At 49.4% G+C, this 19891-nt stretch overlaps 2 protein-coding genes and 1 long non-coding RNA gene across 10 annotated transcripts; 2 read left to right on the forward strand and 1 right to left on the reverse strand.

Annotated features, from left to right (window-relative positions):
• Positions 1-134: 134 nt before the first annotated feature.
• On the forward strand, positions 135-6497 carry LOC127052802 (zinc finger and SCAN domain-containing protein 2-like). 3 transcript variants are annotated; one of them, XM_050956882.1, is made up of 2 exons: positions 135-450; positions 2811-6497. In XM_050956882.1, the coding sequence occupies exon 2, from the start codon at positions 2923-2925 to the stop codon at positions 4285-4287; it is 1365 nt and encodes a 454-aa protein (XP_050812839.1). In that variant the 5' UTR covers positions 135-450; positions 2811-2922; the 3' UTR covers positions 4288-6497. The 3 variants fall into 3 exon arrangements, with proteins under 3 accessions (XP_050812839.1, XP_050812841.1, XP_050812840.1); XM_050956884.1 differs by having other exon boundaries at positions 2861-6497; XM_050956883.1 differs by having other exon boundaries at positions 136-450; positions 2864-6497.
• Positions 466-1888, reverse strand: LOC127052928 (uncharacterized). Of its 3 annotated transcripts, none has more exons than XR_007774900.1 (3): positions 1451-1888; positions 1102-1183; positions 466-1005 (listed from the first exon to the last, which is right to left on the reverse strand). It is a non-coding gene; the product is annotated as an uncharacterized LOC127052928 (long non-coding RNA). The 3 variants fall into 3 exon arrangements; XR_007774899.1 differs by having other exon boundaries at positions 1365-1888; XR_007774901.1 differs by having other exon boundaries at positions 1102-1271; positions 1365-1888.
• Positions 6498-15959: 9462 nt separating the features above from the next.
• On the forward strand, positions 15960-19359 carry TBRG1 (transforming growth factor beta regulator 1). Of its 4 annotated transcripts, none has more exons than XM_050956925.1 (2): positions 15960-16166; positions 17861-19359. In XM_050956925.1, exon 2 carries the CDS (start codon positions 17901-17903, stop codon positions 18984-18986), a length of 1086 nt encoding a protein of 361 aa, XP_050812882.1. In that variant the 5' UTR covers positions 15960-16166; positions 17861-17900; the 3' UTR covers positions 18987-19359. The 4 variants fall into 4 exon arrangements, with proteins under 4 accessions (XP_050812882.1, XP_050812881.1, XP_050812879.1 ...); XM_050956924.1 differs by having other exon boundaries at positions 15986-16278; XM_050956922.1 differs by lacking the exon at positions 15960-16166 and adding an exon at positions 16196-16278 and having other exon boundaries at positions 17830-19359.
• Positions 19360-19891: the final 532 nt, after the last annotated feature.

The raw sequence follows: 19891 nt of genomic DNA on the forward strand, positions 1-19891 counted from the left end.
TGATTTTTTAGGGACAGTCCCGATATTTGGGGCTTTTTCTTATATAGGCACCTATTACCCCCCGCCCCCCTCTCGATTTTTCAGGCTTGCTGTCTGGTCACCCTAGGATCAAGTCACTCCTCCATTTTCTCTTTGTTAAACGAAATGGAGCTCCTTGAGCCTATCACCATAAAGCCTGTTTTCTAAGCCTTTGCTCCCTGGGGCTCTGTCTCTGGTGTTACGAAGAAGGGAAGGATTCTGGCTAGATCGGACTGTGCCCTGTGTCTGGAAAGGATCCAGTGGCTGCAGCCACTAGAGGGCCCTGGATATGGCCCAGGAACAGGAGTCTGCTCCCTCTGCTCAGCTTATCAGGGCTGAGTTTCCGCTGCTGCTGCTGCATCCGGCCTGGAGCTGCGCTGATGATTGGCTGCTGTTGCCTGGTGGGATCTGATGCCCAGCTTCCCAGCTGCGGTAGGGACCGTCTCTGGCTGGACCTAGCCCCCGGGCTCTGCCAACATTAGCTCCTGGGACTGGGTGATAGAGAGAGCAGGGATGGGGCTGTGCAGAGCGCCTGGCTCTGCGAGACCCCAGAGCCGATCGATGCCCGAGGGAGGCAGAGCTCATGGCCCTGGGGAGGGGAGGTTCCCTGCTGAAGGTGCAGGGAGAGAGAGACTGAAAGGGGAGAAACAAGTGGAGAGAGGGAATCTGCTACCACCATCTCCCCTGGCATTTCGCCACCCCTGACACACATGCACACACTGACACTCTGCACAGACACACTCACACAGTAACACACACACACCACCATCTCCCCTGGCATTTCGCCATCCCTCACACATGTACACACTGACACTGCACAGACACACTCATACAGTAACACACACACACCACCATCTCCCCTGGCATTTCGCCATCCCTTACACATGTACACACTGACACTGCACAGACACACTCACACAGTAACACACACACACCACCATCTCCCCTGGCATTTCGCCATCCCTCACACATGTACACACTGACACTCTGCACAGACACACTCACACAGTAACACACACACACCACCATCTCCCCTGGCATTTCGCCACCCCTGACACGCATGTATACTCTGACACTCTGCACAGACACACTCACACAGTAACACACACACACCACCATCTCCCCTGGCATTTCGCCATCCCTCACACATGTACACACTGACACTCTGCACAGACACACTCACACAGTAACACACACACACCACCATCTCCCCTGGCATTTTGCCATCCCTCACACATGTACACACTGACACTCTGCACAGACAAGCTCACACAGTAACACACACACACCATCTCCCCTGGCATTTCGCCACCCCTAACACGCATGTACACACTGACACTCTGCACAGACACACTCACACAGTAACACACACACACCACCATCTCCCCTGGCATTTCGCCATCCCTCACACATGTACACACTGACACTGCACAGACACACTCACACAGTAACACACACACACCACCATCTCCCCTGGTATTTTGCCGCCCGGCCGGACACACATGTACACACTGACACTCCGCACAGAGACGCTAACACAGTGACACACACACACCACCATCTCCCCTGGCATTTCGCCACCCCCGACACACATGCACACACTGACACTCCGCACAGGCACGCTCACACAGTGATACACACACTCGCTCACACATGCTGACATGCAGACAACGTTCTGATCCATCCACTGCTATAATACCAACCCAGTCCAGGAAGCTGATGGACCTTAGCCCACTCACATGCTGACACGCTCATGCAGCCCGACGCACACATGCTCATGCACATGTACGTACGCTGACACATTCACACAGATGCACGAGTCGTACACATGCACTGTCTGACACAAACTTATACAGACCCCCTCCGGCACCCAACCACCCACACTCACACAGGCAGAGATCACAGTTTCCCATCCATTCCCAGGGCTCCTTCCATTAGCTTCATCTGTTGGACAGACTGTTGGGATCTGCAGAACAGCACATATTTCATAGATGTCCAACAGGACCCATTGTGCACATGCAGTCAGGCCTCCTGCCTAACCCAAGCCAGAGAATCTCACCCAGTAACCCCTGGCTGAGCTGTACTTCCCAGAGGGCGTGTACCCAGCCCCAGCTGACCTCTCGCTCCCCATGTTTGATTCCATGTCACTGGCACATTCCCTGAAACACCTAACAAGCCCTGAACTCACCTTGATTCTTTCCCTCACGCTGAGCAGGATTCCCAACAGCAAATCTGACGTGGTTCCCCGGACAGAGGGAAGGGAAGAGCTCCGTGTCCTGGATTTCTAGGGTCTGGGCATGGAGTGGATTCTCCATCACTAGACGTCTGTTAAAATGGAGATGCGGCATCTCTTTCCCAAAGTCAGGAGTCACTGGGCCAGAGGCAGGAATGGCTGGGGGAGATAGGAGGCCAGGCTAGAAGGGCACAATGGGCCTTTAGGCCTAGATATCTGTTTCCCTAGAGACAGCAGCACAGCGGAGAGGTACAAAAGATGAAACCAGCTCAAAGTATTTGTGAGTGCTGTGAAACAGCTGGGATCCTACAGAGCTGCTGTGAACTTTCCCAGCTCTGCCCCCATCTCAGCCAGACTGGGGTTGTACCCAGCAACTGTGGCACCATCACTGGAAGTCTGGCAGCTGCTCCCCCACTCAGCTACATTTCCCCTGGTGTTTGGAGGGGGCGTGGTTGTCCTCTCTCCCCCGCCCCCGGCAACTTATTTGATCTATCCAACAATGATTGATTTCACCGCCTTAGCCATTCCCCATTCTGAGGATCTCCTTTGTGTCCCCTAGCATTGCCCAGCGGAGGGAATGACCCACATCCAGATTCTTTCTCGTCCCAGCAGGAACTGAGATTTAAGAGCGAGGATGAGGAGGGAATCAGCAGCAAGGAGGTGATGAGACAATGGATCCGGATGGGACCGCCCCAGGAATCTCTGAAGCTGAGGAACACCAGAGTCTTGGGCACGGAGAAGCCCGCGAGGATCACAGCGGGTTGGAAGAGCAGGCAGATGGCAATCCTGATGCTGTCAGGAGAAGTTTAAATGTCCAGGATGGCACCCAGCCAGGGGAGGATCCAGCCACATGGGCTGAGACAGGGAGAGGCCCCAGTGGGAGCTCAGAACATAGGGCCCTGGAAAGAACCCAGCTGCGGCAGAAGCCCCATTGCTGCCCTGACTGCGGGAAGGCATTCAGCTGGAGCTCCCACCTCATTCAGCACCAGCGGGTTCACACAGGGCAGAGGCCCTACAAATGTCCTGACTGCGGGAAGGGCTTCACCCAGAGCTCAGATCTCATTACCCACCAGAGAATTCACACAGGCGAAAAACCGCACCGCTGCCACCAGTGTGGAAAAGGCTTCAGTGTCAGCTCGGGGCTGGCCCGGCACCGGCGGGTCCACACTGGGGAGCGCCCCTACAAGTGCCCTGAGTGTGGGAAGAGCTTTGGTCGCAGTTCCAACCTGCTGACCCACCAGCGCACACACACAGGAGAGCGCCCGTACCAGTGTGGGGAATGCGGGCAGTGCTTCAGCCTCAGCTCCACCCTTGCCAAGCACCGGCGGCTGCACACGGGGGAGCGTCCCTACACCTGTGCCGACTGTGGGCAGTGCTTCAGCCTGGGCTCCACCCTGGCACTGCATCGGCGCAGTCTGCACACGGGTGAGCGCCCCTACCAGTGCACTGACTGCGGCAAGCGTTTTAGCCGTAGCTCCAACCTGGCCACGCACCGCCGCAGCCTGCACACAAATGACCGGCCCTACAGCTGTGCTGAGTGCGGCAAAGCGTTTGGTTGCAGCTCAGACTTGCTGGCCCACCAGCGCAGCCACTCCGAGGAGCGGCCCTATCACTGTGCTCAGTGTGGCAAGGGGTTTGGCCGCCGTTCCAATCTCCTGGCACATCAGCGCAGCCACACCGGGGAGCGGCCCTTCCCATGCGGGGAGTGTGGGAGGTGCTTCAGCCGGCGCTCCGACCTCGTCAGCCACTGCAGGACCCACACCGGGGAGCGGCTCTACCTGTGCACCCAGTGCCCCAAGAGCTTTGGGCAGAGCGCCGACCTGCTATCCCACCAGCACACCCACACTGGGGAGCGACCCTACCACTGCCACCAATGTGGCCAGAGCTTCAGCCTCAGCTCCAACCTCCTGGCCCACCGCAGGGTCCACACCGGGGAGAGGCCCTACCACTGTGCCCAGTGTGGGAGGGGATTTACCCGCACCGGCAACCTCCTGGCACATCAGCGGTGGCAGCACGCAGTGGGAGAGACCACCTGATGACACAGAATATGTGCAGGGAGAGAGAGCCCACCTGAGGGCACAGTCCATGAGTGAGGAAAGTCTACCTGCCAGCACAGAACATGCACGGGGGAGAGTGACCACCTGATGGCACAGAACATGGTATGAAAGAAAATTATCTTGAATGCTTATGACTCAATGTCCTCAGAGATAAAGAACAAGACGCGGTATTAGTTGGTGTCTGGTACAGACCACCAAATCACACCAGGGAACAGGGAGACCAGCTCCTTATACACCTATTTATAAGGTGTAGATAAAAATGCTGTGTGGTCCTGGGGCATTCCAATTTGAGTGACATATGCTGAAGGTCTCATGCTGCCAGTATTAAAACATCCTTGAATTTCTAAACGTTATAGATAATGTCCTAACTCAAAAAGTATTGCATCCAACATGAGGGTTGACAGATAAAGAGGAATTAATCAAAGAACTAAAAATTAATGGTAACTTAGGTACAAGTGATCATTACTTGATCAGATTTATACTGTGCAAACAGAATAAAGTCCAGACCAGTGATATATATACTTGGTGCTTTAAAAGAGCCAATTTCACAAAGCTGAAAACAATTATGAACCAAATCACCTGGGAGGAAGAATTGAATCAGAAAAATATGATTGATAATTGCGAATTGTTTAAGAAGACTTTATTAAATGCCTAAAAAGCCAAAGTCCCACAATTGAGGAAGAAGGCCACTGATCTGGTTCAGAGGGGAACTGAAGACAACTGTGGAAAATAGAAAAAAAAATACAGTGGAGTCACATCATCGGCGCATTTAACTTACGCAATTTTAACTATACGCGCTCGGCAAAAGAAAAAACAAAAAGAGAAAAATAACAATTTAAATACTGTACGTGTAGAGTGGGCGATTCCGCCCGCCATTCCAGTCAATGAGCGTTTGACTATATGCGATTTTCGCCTTACGCGCTGACTTCAGAACCTAACCCTGTGTAAGATGCAACTCCCCTATATATAACAAACGGAAGAAAGGGGAAGTTGATGAATATAAATCCGAAGCTAGGAATTGTAGAAAATTGATTAGAGAAGCAAAGGGATGCAGGGAAAAACCTCTGGCCAGGAGAGTTAAGGACTATAAGAAGGAGTTTTTAAAGTATATTAGGAACAAAAAGAATCCTGACAATGGTCTTAGTCCATAACTAGATGGAAATGGTAGAATTGTCAGTAATAATGCAGAAATGGCAGAAATGTGCAACAAATATTTCTGTTCTGTATTTGGGAAAAAATAAATGATATTGTCATATCATATGATATCATTCCATTCCACTAGTATCGCAGGAAGATGTTAAACCGTAGCTACTAAGGTCAGACATTTTTAAATATATAACTTGCATCCAGAAGTTTTAAAAGAGCTGGCTGAGGAGCTTGCTGGACCATTAATGGGGATTTTCAATAAGTGTTGGAACACCGGGAAAGTTCCAGAAGCCTGGAACAAAGCTAATGTTGTGCCAATATTTAAAAAGGATAAATGAGATGACTGGATAATATGGGACTGTCAGTCTGACACTGATCCTAGGCAAGATAATAGAGCACCTGATACAGGACTCAATTAATAAAGAATTAAAAGAGGGTAATATAATTAGTGCCAATCAACATGGGTTTATGGAAAATAAATCCTGTCAAACTAACTTGATACATTTTTGGATGAAATTACAAGTTTGATTGGCAAAGGTTACAGTGTTGACATAATATACTTAGACATCCGTAAGGCATTTGACTTGGTATCACATGACAGTTTGATTAAAAAACTAGAAAGATATAAAATTAACTTGGCACATATTCAATGGCTTAAAAGCTGACTCACTGATAGGTGTTTAAAGGTAATAGTAAGTGGAGAATCATCACTGAATGGGTGTATTATTAGGGGGGTCCTGCAGGGATTGGTTTTTGGCCCTACCCTATTGAACATTTTTAGTGATGACCTGAAAGAAAACATAAAATCATCACTGGTAATGTTCGTAGGTGACACAAAAATTGAGGAAGGGGTAAATAATGAAGAGAAGGTCGCTGATTCAGAGCAAGCTGGATTGCTTGGTAAACTGGGTGCTGGCAAACAAAATGTGTTTTAATATCTACGTCTAGGAACAAAGAATGTAGCCAGACTTACAGGATGGGGAAGCAGTGACTTTGAAAAAGATTTTTAGGGGCACTTGTGCATAATCAGCTGAACATGAGCTCCCCTTTGTCATAAACAGATAGCTAAGGGTTAATGTCTCTTTCACCTGAAGCACCTGACCAGAGGACCAATCAGGAAACCGGATTTTTTCAACTTTGGGTGGAGGGAATTGTGTGTCTGAGTCTTTGTTTTCTGCCTGCCTGCTTTTCTCTGAGCTTTGGAGAAGTAGTTTTTTTTTTTCTAGTCTTCTGTTTCCAAGTGTAAGGACAAAGAGATCAGATAGTAAGTTATATGGTTTCTTTTCTTTGGTATTTGCATGAATATAAGTGCTGGAGTGCTTTGATTTGTATTCTTTTGGAATAAGGCTGTTTATTCAATATTCTTTTAAGCAATTGACCCAGTGTTGTATCATCTTAATACAGAGAGAACATTTGTACTTATTTTTCTTTCTTTTTATATAAAGCTTTCTTTTAAGACCTGTTGGAGTTTTTCTTTACTTCAGGGAAATTGAGTCTGTACTCACCAGGGAATTGGTGGGAGGAAGGAATCGGGGAGTTCTGTGTGTTGGATTGCTAGCCTGATTTTTGCATTCCCTCTGGGGGAATAGGAAAGTACTTTTTGTTTCCAGGATTGGGAACAGAGAGGGAGATTCACTCTGTTTGGGTTCACAGAGCTTGTGTCTGTGTATCTCTCCAGGAGCACCTGGAGGGGGGAAGGGAAAAAGGATTATTTCCCTTTGTTGTGAGACTCAAGGGATTTGGGTCTTGGGGTCCCCAGGGAAGGTTTTTCAGGGGGACCAGAGTGCCCCAAAACACTCTAATTTTTTGGGTGGTGGCAGCAAGTACCAGGTCCAAGCTGGTAACTAAGCTTGGAGGTTTTCATGCTAACCCCCATATCTTGGACGCTAAGGTCCAAATCTGGGACTAAGGTTATAACATGGTGTAGCAGCGGTTACGGGATAGACAGAATCCAGAAGCCAGTGGAAATATTTTATTTTTCTTTTCTCTGCTAGGGGCTTTTTGGCAGAGAGAAACAGTTGGTTTTAAAAGGGAACCAGAGAGAATTTTTTTTTCTGCTCTCTCTCGCAGTTTGTGGCTTGCATGTTAAGGGTCTTTTGTCATGCAATAGCCCTCCCATTAGGAGGCAAGTACCAGCACTTATAGGCATGCAAATAAAGTGGTTTTTCTGGTTTCCCTTCATTGAACATTAGCTAGAGAGAGAAAAGGAAAAAAGCACTGTTGCTAGGCAGACTTCAGGAGGCAACAGAGAACCTGCAGTTCAGAAGATAAACACCGGAGGGCACCCCAACACAAGAAAACAGGAACCATGACTTCTAAGGCAAAAATTGACGCCGAAGAACAAATCAAAGAAGCTGAACACAGGCGACAACTGGAAATAAAACAAAAAGAGATGGAGATGAAAGAAAGAGAAGAACAGATCAAAGAGGCAGCCTACCAAAGAGAACAGGCAGCCTACCAAAGAGAAAAGCAGGCAGGCAGAAAACAAAGACTCAGACACACAATTCCCTCCACCCAAAGTTGAAAAAAATCCGGTTTCCTGATTGGTCCTCTGGTCAGGTGCTTCAGGTGAAAGAGACATTAACCCTTAGCTATCTGTTTATGACACCGAAGGAAACAAGCAGAAGAAGAGTTGGCCCACAGAAGGAAGCAAGAAGAAGAAGAGGCGGCCCACCACCGAGAAATGGAAAAACAACAAAAAGAGAATGAAGAGAAGGAAAAACAGAGAAAACATGAACTGGAGTTGGCAAAAGCTGGGCTGCCTGTGCCAGCCAACCCTAACAACCCGGCGCCAAATATTGCTCCACAGCCCAGGAAATTTCCCACCTACAAGGCAGGTGATGACACCGAGGCCTTCTTGGAAAATTTTGAAAGAGCCTGTCTTGGGTACAACATCCCCGAAGACCAGTACATGGTAGAATTGAGGTCACAGCTCAGTGGACCTTTAGCAGAGGTGGCAGCTGAAATGCCTAAGCACCAAATGAATGACTATAAACTTTTTCTAACCAAGGCCAGATACAGGATGGGGATAACCCCAGATCATGCCCGTCGGCGCTTCAGAACCCAAAAGTGGAAACCCGAGGTGTCATTTCCCAAACACGCCTACTACATTGCAAAAAACTATGAGGCCTGGATAACAGGAAACAACATTCAAACCTTGGAAGAACTAAACCTCCTCATACAAATGGAACAGTTCTTGGATGGTGTTCCTGAAGACATCACACGGTACATACAAGATGGAAATCCCAAAGATATCGCTGAGGCGGGGGAGATTGGAGCCAAATGGATGGAACTGGCAGAAAGCAAGAAAGCTACTGTCAAGGGGAACGATTACCCCAGGGGGCACACAGACCATAAACCCTACAACCGAGGACAGCCAACAACCCCACCCTACCGAGTGTCTCCTCATGCCCAAGCTGCTATACAACGGGAGATCCAGAACATGCTACAAATGGGTATAATCCGCCCATCTACCAGTGCATGGGCATCTCCAGTGGTTCTGGTACCCAAACCAGATGGGGAAATACGCTTTTGCGTGGACTACCGTAAGCTAAATGCGGTAACTCGTCCGGACAACTATCCAATGCCACGTACCGATGAGCTATTGGAAAAGTTGGGACGTGCCCAGTTCATCTCTACAATAGACTTAACCAAGGGGTACTGGCAAGTACCGCTTGATGAACCTGCCAAGGAGAGGTCAGCATTCGTCACCCATGCGGGGGTGTATGAATTCAATGTCCTTCCTTTCGGCCTTCGAAATGCACCCGCCACCTTCCAGAGGCTGGTAGATGGTCTACTAGCTGGACTGGGAGAATTTGCAGTTGCCTACCTCGATGATGTGGCCATTTTTTCAGACTCCTGGCCCGAACACCTACTACACCTGGAAAAGGTCTTTGAGCGCATCAGGCAGGCCGGACTAACTGTTAAGGCCAAAAAGTGTCAAATAGGCCAAAACAGAGTGACTTACCTGGGGCACCAGGTGGGTCGAGGAACCATAAACCCCCTACAGGCCAAGGTGGATGCTATCCAAAAGTGGCCTGTCCCACGGTCCAAGAAGCAGGTCCAATCCTTCTTAGGCTTGGCCGGATACTACAGGCGATTTGTACCCCACTACAGCCAAATCGCTGCCCCACTGACCGACCTGACCAAAAAGACCCAGCCAAATGCAGTTAAGTGGACTGATGAGTGTCAAAAGGCCTTTACCCAACTTAAGGCAACGCTCATGTCTGACCCTGTGCTCAGGGCCCCGGATTTTGACAAGCCATTCCTAGTAACCACCGATGCATCTGAGCGTGGTATAGGAGCAGTGCTCATGCAGGAAGCAACAGATCACAACTTCCATCCTGTCGTGTTTCTCAGCAAGAAACTGTCTGAGAGGGAAAGTCACTGGTCAGTCAGTGAAAAGGAATGCTATGCCATTGTGTACGCCCTGGAAAAGCTACGCCCATATGTTTGGGGACGGCGGTTCCAACTACAAACTGACCATGCTGCACTAAAGTGGCTTCATACTGCCAAGGGGAACAACAAGAAACTTCTTCGTTGGAGTTTAGCTCTCCAAGATTTTGATTTTGAAATTCAACACATCACAGGAGCTTCTAACAAAGTAGCTGATGCACTCTCCCGTGAGAGTTTCCCAGAATTCAGTAGTTAAAAAGTTTTCTTAAAATGTAGAAGTCTGTTAGTTATATACTTAGTAGTATATGTAAAGGTGCATGTGTTGTATTAATCTGTTTATTTTCAAGTTCTAGAAGGAAATCGCCGCCAGTGAGCTTCCCCACTGTCTGCAATTTGGGGGGCGTGTCATAAACAGATAGCTAAGGGTTAATGTCTCTTTCACCTGAAGCACCTGACCAGAGGACCAATCAGGAAACCGGATTTTTTCAACTTTGGGTGGAGGGAATTGTGTGTCTGAGTCTTTGTTTTCTGCCTGCCTGCTTTTCTCTGAGCTTTGGAGAAGTAGTTTCTTTTTTCTAGTCTTCTGTTTCCAAGTGTAAGGACAAAGAGATCAGATAGTAAGTTATATGGTTTCTTTTCTTTGGTATTTGCATGAATATAAGTGCTGGAGTGCTTTGATTTGTATTCTTTTGGAATAAGGCTGTTTATTCAATATTCTTTTAAGCAATTGACCCTGTGTTGTATCATCTTAATACAGAGAGAACATTTGTACTTATTTTTCTTTCTTTTTATATAAAGCTTTCTTTTAAGACCTGTTGGAGTTTTTCTTTACTTCAGGGAAATTGAGTCTGTACTCACCAGGGAATTGGTGGGAGGAAGGAATCGGGGAGTTCTGTGTGTTGGATTGCTAGCCTGATTTTTGCATTCCCTCTGGGGGAATAGGAAAGTACTTTTTGTTTCCAGGATTGGGAACAGAGAGGGAGATTCACTCTGTTTGGGTTCACAGAGCTTGTGTCTGTGTATCTCTCCAGGAGCACCTGGAGGGGGGAAGGGAAAAAGGATTATTTCCCTTTGTTGTGAGACTCAAGGGATTTGGGTCTTGGGGTCCCCAGGGAAGGTTTTTCAGGGGGACCAGAGTGCCCCAAAACACTCTAATTTTTTGGGTGGTGGCAGCAAGTACCAGGTCCAAGCTGGTAACTAAGCTTGGAGGTTTTCATGCTAACCCCCATATCTTGGACGCTAAGGTCCAAATCTGGGACTAAGGTTATAACACCCTTGCAATGGCCAAAAGACCTAATGCAAATCTTGGATGCATAACCAGGACTCTCAAGTAGGAGCAGAGAGGTTATTTTACCTCCGTATGTATCACTGGTGCTATTGCTGCTGGAATTCTGTGTCTAGCTCTTGTGCCCACAATTCCAGAAGAATGTTTACAAATTGGAGAGGGGTTCAGAGAAGAGCCATGAGAACGATTAAAGGATTAGAAAACCTGCCTTATGGTGAGAGACTCCAGGAGCTCAATCTATTTAGTGTAACAAAGAGAAAGTTAAGAGGTGAGTTGATCACAGTCTATAAGAACCTACATGGCGAATAAATATGTAATAATGGACTCTTCAATCTAGCAGAGAAAGGTCTAACACGATCCAGTGGCTGGAAGTTGAAGCTATACAACTCAGACAGGAAATAAGGCATACATTTTTAACAGTGACTGTAATTAGCCATTGTAATAACTTACCAAGGATCATGGTGGTTTCTCCATCACTGACAATTTTTCCATCAAGATTGGATGATTTTCTCAAAAATCTGCTTTAGGAATTATTTTGGAGAAGTTGTCTGGCTTGCGGTGCTCAGACTAGATAATCGCAATGGTCCCTTCTGGCCTTGGTATATATGAATCTATGAACTTGCGCAAGGAGAGAGGGAGACTCCCTAACACCATAGAACACGTGTGGGGGGAAGAGAGAGAGAGAGAGACCACCTGGTGGCACAGAATATGTGTGCTGTGGTCTCCATTGCAGAGGCAAGGTCAGAGCTCGGCTGCCAGCCAGACGCTGCTGCTGGGCCACTCTATCCCCTGCTCACCTGGCATTTGTCAGACTTAGATGGAGATGCTCACCCCCTGTGAGAGCAGCTGCGACAATGACAACACTGATGGGTTTGAGACACAAGCCCTGCACCCTGCCTCACAAGACGAGATATTGGCAGAGGAGGGGTAACCATTATGGTGCCCAATAATTGTATGCTTTGCTGGAGCCCTAAGCATCAGTAATAATGTGAACTAAAAGCTGTGAACCAGAGGAGGCCTGACTTTGGTAAAATAGCAACGTGTCAGGTGCCAGCTAACCAAATAAGCACATTCCTGACCAGAGAAGACAGTATAAAAACACACAGATTCCTCAAGTACCGTAACTATGTCAACACATTCTTAAGAGATGGTACAAGAACACACTGACCCCTTGTAAAATGAGGGAATGACAGGATAATAGATGAGAATGTTTTGTTCAGACTATCAGATACAAGGAACTAACAACGTATAGAGTACATGGATATTTGTCTGTATCGGTGTGTAAAAGGAGAAGTCGTAGGAAAGTGTGTGCTCGCCAAGGGGACGGCATCCTGCTGTGCTGTTTAAGCAGGTACCATTGTTACAGGCATACATGTGTTAGTGTACCCGTAGCTCTTACGGGGTGCTAGTACTGTGCTGTGTCGAAAATAAACCTGGCCGAGCGCCTTCATCACCAAGCCGAGCCTGTGGTCTTTCTTTGTGGACAACATGGAGGTTTGTTGAATCAGCAGCTGCGCTGTCTGCATTTAGCAGCCTTAGCAACATTGCAGCTGTAATAACACTCCACAGCACTAACAACAGTAATCCCAGTCTCTGTGACTCTGGTTAAACTGTACCACCCCTCCCCCCACCCCATCTGGTTTTCTGGGTTCTATTGGCCTCATCATTCATGAATAGAATAAAACAGGAACCTTTCCACTGGCTTCAAGGGCCACTGAATCTGTATCTGACAGATTGCACTAAATTAAGTTTATGGTTTAATTTGGTTTCTTACTTTGAATTGGAGCTAATAAAACAGGACTGAGTTTCCCAGCGTCAGGCTGAGTGAACTTCTTTATCCTGAAAGTGAAAATAGTTGTGATTGTAAGTGAGGGTGAGATACCAGTCCAGCCTCCTGCATAACCCGGGTCAGAAAAGCTCAGGCTCAAGGTGCTTGGCTGTATGAGCAGGGGACTAGTGAGGACAAAAATTTATGTAGGTGGCAGATTATCCCACATCTGCTAGGTTCTGTGCAGCATCCTAGAATACTCAAGGAGTTAATAGAAGAGGTATCTGAGCCTCTAGCTATTATCTTTGGGAAATCATGGGAGACGGGGGAGATTCCAGAAGACTGGAAGGGGGCAAATATAGTGCCCATCTATAAAAAGGGAAATAAAAACAACCCAGGAAACTACAGACCAGTTAGTTTAACTTCTGTGCCAGGGAAGATAATGGAGCAGGTAATCAAAGAAATCATCTGCAAACACTTGGAAGGTGGTAAGGTGATAGGGAATAGCCAGCATGGATTTGTAAAGAACAAATCGTGTCAAACTAATCTGATAGCGTTCTTTGATAGGATAACGAGCCTTGTGGATAAGGGAGAAGCGGTGGATGTGATATATCTAGACTTTAGTAAGGCATTTGATACAGTCTCGCACGATATTCTTATAGATAAGCTAGGAAAGTACAATTTAGATGGGGTTACTATAAGATGGGTGCATAACTGGCTGGATAACCGTACTCAGAGAGTAGTTGTTAATGGCTCCCAATCCTGCTGGAAAGGTATAACAAGTGGGGTTCCACAGGGGTCTGTTTTGGGACCGGTTCTGTTCAATATCTTCATCAACGATTTAGATGTTGGCATAGAAAGTACGCTTATTAAGTTTGCGGACGATACCAAACTGGGAGGGACTGCAACTGCTTTGGAGGACAGGGTCAAAATTCAAAATGATCTGGACAAATTGGAGAAATGGTCTGAGGTAAACAGGATGAAGTTCAATAAAGATAAATGCTAAGTGCTTCACCTAGGAAGGAACAATCAGTTTCACACATACAGAATGGGAAGAGACTGTCTAGGAAGGAGTATGGCAGAAAGAGATCTAGGGGTCATAGTGGACCACAAGCTTAATATGAGTCAACAGTGTGATACTGTTGCAAAAAAAGCAAACATGATTCTGGGATGCATTAACAGGTGTGTTGTAAACAAGACACGAGAAGTCATTCTTCCGCTTTACTCTGCGCTGGTTAGGCCTCAACTGGAGTCTTGTGTCCAGTTCTGGGCACCACATTTCAAGAAAGATGTGGAGAAATTGGAGAGGGTCCAGAGAAGAGCAACAAGAATGATTAAAGGTCTTGAAAACATGACCTATGAAGGAAGGCTGAAGGAATTGGGTTTGTTTAGTTTGGAAAAGAGAAGACTGAGAGGGGACATGATAGCAGTTTTCAGGTACCTAAAAGGGTGTCATCAGGAGGTGGGAGAAAACTTGTTCACCTTAGCCTCCAATGATAGAACAAGAAGCAGTGGGCTTAAACTGCAGCAAGGGAGATTTAGATTGGACATTAGGAAAAAGTTCCTAACTGTCAGGGTAGTTAAACACTGGAATAGATTGCCTAGGGAAGTTGTGGAATCTCCATCTCTGGAGATATTTAAGAGTAGGTTAGATAAATGTCTATTAGGGATGGTCTAGACAGTATTTGGTCCTGCCATGACGGCAGGGGACTGGACTCGATGATCTCTTGAGGTCCCTTCCAGTCCTAGAGTCTATGAGTCTATGAGAACCAGGAGACTGGACTGCCTCAGCTCTGATCCCGTTTGGCAATGCCCATGTTCCTACATCTGCTGGACCAGATCATTTGCACCCAAGAGTTTTCAAAGAATTGTCTGAGGAATGAGAAAATGTCGATATAATTGATGCCAATCAATATGGTTTAATGGAAATAACTCATCACATGGCTTGTACAGGTGGTCACAATTTTTTTAACAAAATGTTTTTAGTTGAAAACAAAAGAAATTGTGACAAATTATTGGCATTTTTGTCTTCTGTGAAAAATTTGACTTTTTAATCATTTTTTCTCAAACATGTTGTAGAAATCAATATATCTATATCTCTCTCAGCAGTTCCCAAACTGCAGATGGGATTGTGCTGATCCCTAGTGTACAGAGGTTTCCATTTTGCTCTGCACATATACAGTGCCTCTGATGTCATGTGCATGTACAAGGTGCTCTACAACATGGCGTCATCCAGCAGAATGGGTTTTTTGAATGACAATTGACTAGGGTCAAAATTTTGCACAGAAAATGTTGGTGGAAAATGGCCTTTTTCCCCCGAAAACGAAATCTTTCGCACACACAAAAATTGATATTTTGCATGTCTTTTTTTTACAAAACATTGTGACATTTCTTAATTGAATGTTTTATTAAAAATATAATGCTATAGATGACATATTGAAATATTAGAAAATTGTTTACTGTAAATGAAAAATGTCTATAACTATTTTCACAATGTTTTGATTAATTTTATGAAAAATGAAAAACATCTCTTGAAACTTTGGAGTGAAAACAACTTCAAAATTTCTTCTGAACTGAATTATTTTTTTTTTCATTTATATTTTGACCATCGCTACAAACTTGCTATAATTTTAAAACAAGCTGGCAGTTTTTGCTGATCAGTGTAATTGTGTGGATATAATAGACGACTTCTACAGGATCTGTGACTTGGTGCAGTACCCTGTTCTGGTTAAAAACCGAGCTCCATGCCAAATCAACGTAGAAGGAGTTCAATGGAATAAAGACCGGGTAACTAGGCTAATATACAGAACCCAAACCCTAATATGCACAACTCCACCCATCATCTATACAGCCCTAACCACAAACGTAACCTGGAGAACCTGAACCCAGCCTTAATCTGCTCTGATCTAACTCCAGACCTATTCTGCACAATGCTAAACCCAGCTCCCTTATCTGCATCACCCTAATTTGCATAACCCAACCCTAAACCTAATCCGCCTGTCCCCAGCTCCATCTCTAATCCGCACGACCCTAACCCTGACCTGCAGCATCCTAACCCGGGAGAAAAGGGTTAAAAACCGAGCAGCCAAATCCTCCGCTTCGCAGCGCAGGCGGGGCTGGGAGGGACCGGAATAACAGAGGGACCTTCCTGTGCCAGCCCCCAGGCAGCGGGGGCCGCGCTCCTAAGTCGTCTCCCGGTCCGTGCGTGCACAAGGAGCGGCCGCGGCTGCAGCGGGGCCCCGGGGGAATCGACCCGGCCCGGCTGTGAGTGGCGGCGCCGGGGAGCCCCAGAGTCGGGGCGAGAGGCGGCCCCGGGGCGGGAGGGAAACAGCCGCAGAGGCAGGAAATCGCTGCCTGGAGGAAGCAGCAGAGCGAGGTGGGGATCGGAGCCCGGAGGGGGGGCAGGGAGAGACACCCCCACTCAGCCAGCTCCGGGGCATCACGGGCTGGGCGGGGGGTCTGTGCACTGAGCCCTGCAGGGTCCCCCAAACCAACCATATTAACGGTACCCCCGAGCCAGCTAGTCCCCCTGGGGCTGGATCAGAGATTCCCCCCCGAAGGAATCTCATTCCCCACATCCCTGAGCCAGCCAGGACCTCCCCCCCCCCAGGCCGCATGTCCAGTATTCTCCCATGCAGTATTCTCCCACGTCCCTGAGCCAGCCAGCACCGCCCCACCCCCAGGCCCCATGTCCAGTATTCTCCCATGCCCCTAACCCAGCCAGCACCGCTTCTCCCCCCACCCCCCCGGCCCCATGTCCAGTATTCTCCCACGCAGTATTCTCCCACGCCCCTGAGCCAGCCAGCACTGCCTCTTCCTCCCCCCGCCCCCCAGGCCCCATGTCCAGTATTCTCCCATGCCCCTAACCCAGCCAGCACCGCTTCTCCCCCCCCCCCCCCCGGCCCTATGTCCAGTATTCTCCTGCACCCCCAAGCCAGCCAGGCAGTACTGCTCAGAGCCAATCAGCCAGAAGCAGTAGTGGCTTGTCAGTGAAGGGGCCCAGCCACGTGCCTTTTCATAGCTACTCAAGGCCACTGAGCCCATCCCGCCCAGCCACCTGCATTGTCTCCCCCAGCGAATAGCACTAAGGGCAGGTCAGTTATACAGAGCCACCCAGAGCAGCCTCTTGAGTGTGTGTCTTAGCACGGCCAAATGCAGGGTTACACTCTAGAACAGAGGAGGTCGCCTACACTTAACAGATGAGGGGCTGTATCCTGGAAAGGCTTAGGGGTCATGGTGGAAACCTGCTGAACTTAAGCTGCTAGTGGGAGGGTGTAGCTGAGAGGGAATATCACAGTCCTTGGCTGTCTGAGTAGAGGAGTAGCAAGGAGAAGCCGGGAAGGGGGGTTACCTCGGTATATGGCATCAGTAAGACTATTACTAGAGACTCTATGCAGGTCTGGTGTGCACACTTCAAACAGGGTGGTGCTAAATTGCTACGGGCTCAAAGAAGAGCTGCAAGAACAATTGGAGATCTGGAAAACCTGCCTTAAAGTGAGAGGCTAAGGTCTTGTCTACACAGCAAAATGTACTGGTATAGCTATATAATTATACAGCCGTCATTATAGTGATACCGCCCGCAGAGAGACGCTTTGCACCAAGCCTAATACCTTAATGTTCTTTTACTTAATCATATAGAGCATAAGAGAGCACAGATCATACAAAGCAATAAACATCTGAAATTGCACCACCGGTAACTCAGCCAGGATGCAGGAATTGTTGGCGGGGGCGGTGGGATGGAGGGACAAAATGAGCCTTTCTTCTGGCCTTAACATTTATGAAATGTGCTGTTCTGCAGAGTCCAGCAGCCTTTGCAGGGACAGAGCTAAGGGAGGGAGCTCTGGGAATGGATAGGAAACAGCGATCTTTGTGTGAGTGTCCATGTGAGAGTGAATCTATGAATGTGTGTGTCTGTGTGTGCCCATAGAGATGATGGTGCCCGGCTCTCTGCTCCACAGGTCTGAAGGCAGCTATCCCTCCAGGCGTGGTGAGCTGAGGATGAAGAAGGTGTCAAGGAAAAGCCAGAATGAGAAGTACCGGCTGAAATACAGCCGGCTGCGCCGGGCGGCCAAGGCCATGGTGTTCGAGAATGCAGCCCTGTGCGATGAGATTGCCCGGCTGGAGGAGAAATTCCTGCGGGCGAGAGAGGAGCGTCGATTCCTTTTCACCAAGCTGCTGCAGCTGCAGGCGCTGTCAGCCGAGGAGGAGAGCCCGGCAGTGCCACTGGGGAGCATCTCAGCAGGGTACGGCGTGGCACCGATGCCTGGCCCAGATGAGCCAGCGCCTGCGGGGAAGCGGCCCAAGAAGGGCAAGGAGAATGGGCGTGCGGCCAAGCGGCGGGCAGCACCAGATAGGGGGGTGCGGCGGCTGGTGCAGCCAGTGCCGCTGGACCCTTCGGGTCGGCCTGTCTTCCCCATCGCGCTGGGTGGGCTGACAGTCTACAGCCTGGGTGAGATCGTGGCCGACCGGCCAGGCTTCCACGATGAGGGAGCCATCTACCCAGTGGGCTTCTGCAGTACACGGGTCTACGCCAGCATGCGGCGCCCTGACCAGCGCTGCCTCTACACCTGCCAGATCAAAGATGGTGGAGTGGGCCCCCGCTTTGAGATCGTGCCTGAGGATGAGCCGGGCAGTGCCCTGGCGGGCACCACAGCTGACACTTGCCATGTCCAGCTGCTGGCGGCCATCAGTGCTGCCCGGGGGCGGCCTTACCCTGAGCTGGAGGCAGCTGGGGCTGATTTCTTCGGCTTCTCACACCCGGCCGTGCACAACCTGATCCAGAGCTGCCCCGGGGCCCGCAAGTGCGCGGCCTACCGCTGGGTGCGCTTCGAGGTGTGTCGTCCCGGGGATGGGCAGGTGCCCCAGGGGCTGCCCGACAACTGCGCCGCCACCGACTTCCAGTCCTTCCGCCGCCGGGCCCAGGAGGAGGAGGAACGGGACCGCGGAGGGGGCGGAGCTGGGGGGCGTGCACTGGGGCTGACCCCTGCCCAGGCCTTCACTTCCCCCTGCTCCTATGAGGAGGTGTTCCTGAGCCGCCCTCTCGAGTCTCCCAGCCATGGCAGCCCCGATGGCTCTGATGACTGAGACCCTCTCTCCCCCTCAACCCTGGTGTGGCCTCCATGAAGCTCCCCTCCCCCCCGTACGGTCTGCACAGCTCTTCCCAGGGAGCTGCCCCTCCCTGCCCCCCAGCCTATACAGAGTTCCCGGCCCAGCATGGCCCCCACATCTCCTGCCACTGAGCCCCCTCCCCCTGTGTGGGCATCACATGCCCCTGGCATGATCTTCATGGCTCCTCCCACTGAGCTCTCCCTGTCCGCCACAGCATGACACTGCCCCCCGCTGTGCTGGCCCTGGTGATGGTGCTCTCTGTGGGAACCTGTGCAGCTGACTCCAAGTGGGGCTTGTCCCCACCCTATGTGAACACTCTGCTCACTAATAAAGATGGTGGTGAAAGCCACATCCCTGGCTCTGTCTGCTCCCTTTCCTGGGTGTAGGAGGGAGGGGAACAGAGGGGCAGCTGGACAGGTGAGCTACCCCTGCCCTGTTCTTGTGGCTTATCCAGTGTTAACAGCGGGATCCGAATCTGGATCCTAATCCCTGTTCACTCAGCCATGTGGGGTGTGAGCTTAAGGGGCCACCCAAAGCTGGGCAGCGGGGTTTGGACAGATGGGGCAGCCTATCCCCTCCCTAGCAGCATCCTGGGGCTGCCCCCTCCCTCCAAACTAGACTCAGCCACTCCAACCAAGGCACAAACAGGCCCTTCCTCCATTGGAGTAGGGCTCAGACCCATATCTCACCCACATCCACCAGAGTAAATGTGCCACAGCTATGTGCCAGCCAGACCCATTCCCCTTCCCCTTCCCCCAGAGCTGGCTCCCCGCCTGTTTGTAACCCTGTGCCTTCCTGTTGTGCTGACACTGCTTGATCTCCCAGGAGACACAATGTCCCCCCCACCACACACACACACTGCACTTCCCGTCAGAACCCTG

This window comes from Gopherus flavomarginatus, chromosome 5 (assembly GCF_025201925.1).
Source record: "Gopherus flavomarginatus isolate rGopFla2 chromosome 5, rGopFla2.mat.asm, whole genome shotgun sequence".
Classification (NCBI taxonomy): Eukaryota; Metazoa; Chordata; order Testudines; family Testudinidae; genus Gopherus; species Gopherus flavomarginatus.